At 32.3% G+C, this 7,780-nt stretch overlaps 1 protein-coding gene across 1 annotated transcript in view; it reads left to right on the top strand.

Annotated features, from left to right (window-relative positions):
- Positions 1-3,082: 3,082 nt before the first annotated feature.
- The window catches only part of LOC111700991 (alpha-actinin, sarcomeric), a 47,881-nt gene continuing 43,183 nt past the window's right edge, over positions 3,083-7,780 (top strand). Inside the window, exons 1-2 of the mRNA XM_023472094.1 lie at positions 3,083-3,239; positions 4,272-4,385. Coding sequence (XP_023327862.1) covers positions 4,371-4,385 — 15 coding nt within the window. The 5' untranslated portion in view covers positions 3,083-3,239; positions 4,272-4,370. The remainder of the gene's footprint in view (positions 3,240-4,271; positions 4,386-7,780) is intronic.

Raw genomic sequence — 7,780 nt, 5'->3', positions numbered from 1 at the left:
TTTAAAATCTCCATGTCCAGAAGTCTGACCGGCAAAGCTAGAAACATTGAAACTGATAAACTTGTTTTTCTACCTCGAGCTTTACCTCTCAACAACAACAAATCCTTGGACCCTGTCCTGGATTGAAAATATATTAAGTTATAAACAACTTCATTAACTTTTTAAGTTACTTTTTACAATATAATTATTACCAAGGTAACTACTAAACATTTGTTCAACAAGAGAAGAAATTATGGAGATATCAACGTTTATCAATCTGAAAGGAATTGAGTCTTTGCCACAAACACAAATTTTCTAATCCCAATAACGTTGCAGCCTTTTATTTAATGTAAACCTTAGATATTTCAAACTTTGATTATTTGATCCAACATAAGTGAAAGTTTGAAATATTTAAGGTCTACAACGTTGGTTTGCAAAGATTAGAAAATCATGGTTTGTGGCAAAGACTCAATTCCTTTACAAGTTAGTTGAGAACTTGTATAGCAAAGTCAAGAAAGGAAATTTACAGAAGTTACAATATCTTTCCCGTAGTAGTTTCCCGTAGTAAATATATTTCCCGTAGTTTCTCAGAATAAAGGTTTAAGAACACCGTTGTTAATCTGGAATCCAACTCTTCACTTGATGTAGTTTTAACAGTTCCTTGTTTCCAAATTTTGCTTCAGATCAGAATTTTTTACTTTTACGCGCTCCTTCTATTCTATCTATGTAATCGTTAAACTTAGTTTTAACTTTTCAACTAGGAAAGAAAAAAGATCTAACTTTAAAGTTCAGGTCTCAAATAAAGCGTTTAGAACTGAACAGAGGTTTATTTAAATTAGTACCTGAAATATACATATAATCTTATAACTAAGCACAAGGAAAATACATGAATACGAGCCCTCCCGAGAAAAGGTACCAATCACTAAAAATGAGGATAAATCGGCAAAACTTTAAATAAGAACAAAGGAGCAGAAAATAAAGAATAACAAAAAAAACTTCAAACCTAACTTCTGCTCAGGGGCAATTTCTCACTCTAGACTGGGCTATAGGGGGATCAGGGGCCCCTTTAAATTGGACGCCAACACATTCTTTTCATTCAGTATAAACGAAAAAATACGAATCACTATGTTAAAACATAAATACGAATCATGAGGTTAGAATTGGGAGAACTGTAAGACAGTCACATATAAAAGTGCGACTATAAGAGCTAATTGAATGCTCTATAAAGATTAGCTTTTTAGCGTTTTATAATATTGGAATTCAGTTTAAGTCAATGTGTTGCCTTTTCTAAGTAAATATAATTTTCTTTACGCTTTACTATAAAATTCAGAAAATGAAACATTATTTTTACGACGTACTATATACTTTCCTGATTTGACTATTATTCCGTGACCATTATACGATAATATAAATTATACATTTTTAAGATTATGAATTATGAATACTACTTATATTATAATTCAGAAACATTCAGAAAATTGATAAAACGCCCAAATCTAATTATATTCTAGATTATTATTTGAAATATAATGACGTCAATTGGTCAACTCACAACTGCCGGGATACAGGATTATTGCATTCCAATTAGACTTTTTCCATGAACCCCCGTAAAGTGGAACATGGAGGAAAAGAGTGTAAAATCTTGATTAATATAAGATTTTCCTTAAATTTATTTTCCAGGGGGGGGGGGTTTTGGCCTCAAACCCTCCTCTAGAAACAATAGATTTCACTGATCCAAGGGGAGGCGGGCAGAGCCTGCCTCAATAGCCCCCCGTGTACGCCTCTAAGGGGGTAAGGGGGGGCGGCAAGTGTTCCAAGTGTTGAATTAAAACATAGATCTGGTCATTCTTGTTTTTTTTTCAATCGTGAATTGTCACTAGAATAAAAAATCTCGAAATCTGCATTCTCTCTTTGCGAAAATACAAAAAATAACGTTGCCTTTAATTAAAATCCCGAGTAATTGGTTTTCTTTTCTTTGTAAACCAAATAACAAATTATTTTTTCCATCTTATTCTAGTTATAAATTATATAGCCCGAGTAAGAATTGATTTCCAAACCAAATTATAATCTATTTGTGCGTTACTCATTAAAAGTGTGACGGAGTTTTTGTGTACTCTCTTAACTCATCCTTTGAGTCATGTCTCTCCTGTGACCTATCGCAGGCTAACTAACAGTTGACCAGTACACTCTGTTGATTAAATATAACACAACATAAAAATTTACTCATAGTCATTTGATGGTTGTTTAAGTCTAATTAAAACAGTATGATTTATTAATTATATGCATAGAGTCCCAAGGAAATGAAGGTAATCTCCTGTACACTTTCAGACTTTTAACCCCCCCCTTGACTGGTGTTTTATGAGTCTGTTTTTTTGAGGCATTTCCGTGGTGAGGCGTTTCCATAGCACCCCCTTAACCCTTGAAAAGCTTTTTTTCAAATGAATAAGAAGTAAGATCATATCATTTTCATACTGCAAAGTCAAAGTAATAAATAAATTGACTCTGTTAGTTAAGCAGTACTCCCTTGAAAGCTCAAATACACTTGTTAAAAAGGTTAGCCTTTATAGTGTGCATTGTCAATGTAATAAGAACAACCATATACCACTGTAAAACCAAACCAAACATTGTTTAAAAAATCATTAAAAACCCTCCGAAGAAAATTTTCCCCTGCGTCGCGCCTTATTGCACCCCCCTGGTCAAATCCTGGCTACGGGCCTGATTGATACGTTGTCTTACATCTTTAAAATCCCGCCCAATCGATGCAAATAATTCAGTTAAAAGTGGTTTCATACTGGTTCTCTAGTTCTAATACTAAACCCTCTCTCGCAGTTTTTACATCATATTGGACAGAAGGCCTTAAAGAAACGAAGAAACTGTTAACGGCCCTAACGGTTGCCTTGTGAGAAAATGGGCCCTGGACAATTTGATAAAAATAAGTTATACACCCCTTTTTTAATTTTACGCAAACTTATTCTAAAACCAAAATTAATAACTTTTTAAAGTAAGATTTTTAAAAATGTTAAAAAGTATTTCCAGAGCCCAATCCACTGCACAGGCGGTTTATATGTCTGTCTGTTCAACGTTTAGTTTCTACCTTGCTGCTCCGCGTACAGACCTCATACATACTTTACATATACGAACGTACACTGTATAAATACACCGTAAATAATACACCGTATTTATTGTTAATAAGCGTACAATTGTACGCTGGTTATTTGTGAAATTATTAAGTGATTGAAGTGTTATAAACGCACGTCTAGGTGAATTCAAACAACCAATTCATTAAATGTTGATATTCAATTCATTGATTCTTTGTTATTTATGTTTATGCATTTGCATTATTTATTTATATAAGATCAAACTGCCTTGAAATGTCTGAAAATGGAATTGTCAAAGTCGTGAGATTTTGTTCAGTGATAAATTAACGAAATAGGCGGAATTCTATAGAACAGAATTAGACGGTTGGTTCAACAGATTAAATATTCATCTTAAAACCTGTAAAATTTTACTGATAAAAATTAACTATTATTAATATTATTTCCCCCTTTTCCTTGTCCTCATTACTATCATCTTGTTCTTGTCCCCATTATCATCTTCTTGTCCTCATTATATCTTGCCCTCATCTTGTCCTCATTATCCCCTTCATCCAACCCTGTCCTCATTATCCTTTTCCCTTCTCCTTGTCCTAATTATCCCATTGCCTTCTCTCTATCCTCATTATACCCCTCCCTTCTACATGTCCTCATTATCCCCTTCATCTAACCCTGACCTCATCTTCCCGTTCATCTAACCCTGTCCTCATTATCTTTTTTCCTTCTCCCTGTCCTCATTATCCCATTGCCTTCTCTCTGTCCTCATTATCCTCTTCCCTTCTCCTTGTTCTTCCCATACCTTTTCATATTTCCCTCTTCTTCTAGACTCAAATTTTTCTTTTCACTGCTCTCATCTTTCTCCCAGTCTTCATAACCAACCCCTTCAACTTTCATTTTCCTGTTCATTCCCTTTACATTCCACCTTCTTTTATCATTTCCCGTTCTTCCTCATTTAATTCCCTTGACCTCCCCACCTTCTTTTATCATCCCCCATTCTTCCTCATTTAATTCCCTTCACCGCCCACCTTCTTTTATCATCCCCCATTCTTCTTCCCTTCTTTCCCAACGACTTCTCTTTTTTTGGCACAAAAAACTAAACTGCAATTTTTTTTACTTCAGAATTCAAATATTGAAATTGATAAAAGAAATAGTTTCTTGTTTTTCTACTTAGTTTAGTTGTTTGAAATGAAATTGACACAGTGGTTTAACCGGTTGGAAAGTGGGTGAAGTGTCCCCCACCGTACAGCGGGCCAATACGGGGGGTAATTGCTGGGACACACTGTAGTCACTAGATCTCCAATGCCGGATGTGATGGTAATTATATTTTTAAAATATATGATGTAAAGGTTTAAATACATTTGTATATACATATTTCAACAACAGGGTAAAATATTGACCCTTTATTTCATTATAAACTGGGGTGTATATTCTCCACTGAATAAATCTTCCCACCAATTGAAATAATTTGAGCAAAAACCACAAAATTATGTCATATATATTTATTCTCTTGTATTTGCATTATTAATTAATGCACATACAGCATCCATACTATTTCCGCTTTTATTTCAGCATTCAAAATAAAAAAATAACGGAAAATTGATTTGCAACATTAAAATCGAAATGCAATTATTAAGAAGAATATAAAAAAATGTACGTGAATAAATTGAAAAATTTTACTTATTCTGAAATATAATCTAGAAAATATGTTTTTCAGTTTTTATTTCAAACAATTTTCATCGTTAATCAGTTCCACGATTTATTTCTTTTTCGACATCTTTTAAAAAAAAATTATTACCAGATATTATTTTTTCTGTTTGTTATCTACAGATTTATTTTAGAATTTTAGTTTTTAATACTTTTCCTTTTTACTCGCTCCCCCCTCCTTTATTTACAATTTTTTAAAACATTTAACAATATTTTTTTATTCAGATTTCCTATGAAGTATGAATGGAATGTATTTTATTCCTGCCTCCTTCAGGAGGTTTTATTTCAAACATATTCAATGTTTTAATAAACAATCCTGGGGGTAATGTAAACAAACATCAATCTGCACACATACCCCACTTCATTTTTATAAACATATGTAGATAAGTGTACATACACTCTGTACATAAGTAATTTTTGGTTTCTAAAAAGTTAAAACAGAGCCATTTTACTTCTTGATCCTTGATCCTTGGGACCAAAATGGCACTTTTCAGAAAAAGAATGTATTTCTGAAAATAAAAAGTCAAGAAAAACTTTTAAAAACAATTTCAATTGTTCTTTTCCTACAACTTGCTTGATTTTAAGATTTTATTTTCGGTTTGAATACCATCCAAAATCACAGTTAAATTATCTGAACATGGGATTACATGTTCACATTTGATATTATGTTCACTTTTTTATTTTGTTTTTTTGAATACCCTAACGTGCACTGTACATTGCGCAGGTTAGATTTACACAGACTCACAATTAGGCACAAGAAAATGATAAAGATAAATACTATTTTGATTTTCCTGAAAAATTAAATTTTCTCATTTCTTGCCTTTTTCTAGATTCTCATTTACATTTTTCTCCCCTCTACTCACCCAATCCTCGTTTATACAAATAAACCCCCCTTCTGAGGTCCAAAAAATACAAATATATTTTTATAAAAATAAACATTTGTCACATGATATTTAGGGACCGTTTGTTTACTTACGTGTAGGCCCTCTTGTTTACTTCTCATTAAAAAGACTCGAAAATAGTTTTTAAAATAATTGAATAATGTTTTAAATGTTCCTAGAAGATGGTTTTAATTTAGTTTAAAGTTGATCAATTAAGCAAATTAGATAGAGAAGTTGGGCAACACATTTTAGCTTAGCAATTGCTTAAAAATAGGATTTCTGTAAATGTTCAAATATATTTGTGTAATTTTTTTTCTCATAAATTTTTTTATGGTTTTTCTAAAAACTAATAATTTTGATTATTTAATATACTTGCCAGAGGTATATATTTTTCAAAGAGTTTTGATGCCCTAGGGAAAAAAGAATCGGAAATTATATTCAATAAATGTGGAACTAACTTCTACTTTTTTTTACTCTACGAGGTTTGGTCCATCACCATCACTGAATTTCAAATCGGAAATTATACTCTTTCCTAAAAATTGTTTATTTTCCTCTTTCAGCAGTAAACCCTTCTGGCGCTCGGAGCAAACATACCTAGCATCTGGGGGACGAAAATATTTCCAAGTGGAGGGATGATTTATCAAGATAATATACATCCCTGATTTATTCATTTGAAATATTGAAATTGTAGAGAAAAAAGTTGGATAGTAGAACTAATCTAAATTATCCCTAGATCATAGAATTTATATATATAGAACTAACATCTATTTTTTTTACTCTACAAAGGTTTGTTCATCACCTTCACCGAATATTCTAAATTATCTCTAGATCCTAGAATATCTAGATCCTAGAATATCTAGATCCTAGAATACCTATAGATCCTAGAATATCTAGATCTTAGAATATCTATAGATCCTAAAATATCTAAAGATTCTAGAATTTAATTTCTCTAAATTCCAGAATATCTCAAGATCCTAGAATATCTCCAGATCTTAGAATATCTCTAGATTTTAGAATATCTCCAAATTCTAGAATATCTCCAGATTCTAGAATATCTCTAGATTCTAGAATATCACAAGATTTATAGAATATCTTCAGATTCTAAAATATCTCTAGATCCTAGAAAATCTCTATACCCTAGAATTTTTCTTGATCCTAAATTATCTCTAGATCCTTAAATGTTTATGAATTTGTGTGTATTTGTTGAGTCCCTTGTAATTTGATCCTAATTATCTCTGAGAGTCTGAACACTGGATTTACTTTGCGGAAACCAAGCCAAACCTTTGATAAATGTTTATAAACCTAAATATTTTCTGGTACTTCTGTATCCTGGTATCCTTGTATCCTGGTATCCCTGTATCCTGGTATCCCTGTATCCCTCCTGTATCCTGGTATCCCTGTATCCCTGTATCCTGGTATCCCTATATCCTGGTTTCCCTGTATCCTGGTATCCTTTTATCCTGGTATCCTTTTATCCTGGTATCCCTATATCCTGGTATCCCTATCCTGGTATCCCTGTATCCTGGTATCCCTGTATCCTGGTATACATGTATCCATGTTTCTTGGTATTATTATATTTTGCGATTAATGTATCCTTGCATCCTTGAATCTTTGTATAATGTATCCCTTTTCCTCTATCCCTGTGTTTTTAGTATTCTTATATTCCTCTACACTGTACAGCACACGCTTAGATCATTCAGTGTCATATTCCATCTCAATGATTCATAAGGAAAATATTCGAATGGATTTTTAGCTGTATAATAAACATTCTTGAATTTATTGCTTTTTTAAAGAAAGAATTTTTCTTCCAACGGTCTTTATGTTTAAAGAAAATGCCAACTGAGTTTGTTGTAGCTTTATTTTGAAATTCGACTACTTTCACAATTTTGCTTAAATCAGATGAACTACTGAAAATTTACCAGCGTACTGTTCTACACTGGTAGGATATTGTATTGTGTAGGATATTGTATTGTGTAGGATATTGTATTGTGTAGGGTATTGTATTGTGTAGGATATTGTATTGTGTAGGGTATTGTATTGTGTAGGATATTGTATTGTGTAGGATATTGTATTGTGTAGGATATAGTATTGTGTAGGGTATTGTATTGTGTAGGATATTGTATT

This window comes from Eurytemora carolleeae, unplaced genomic scaffold (assembly GCF_000591075.1).
Source record: "Eurytemora carolleeae unplaced genomic scaffold, Eaff_2.0 scaffold441, whole genome shotgun sequence".
Classification (NCBI taxonomy): domain Eukaryota; kingdom Metazoa; phylum Arthropoda; class Copepoda; order Calanoida; family Temoridae; genus Eurytemora; species Eurytemora carolleeae.
The sequence above is the reverse complement of the archived record's forward strand: the minus strand, read 5'-3'. Positions and strand labels throughout refer to the sequence as shown.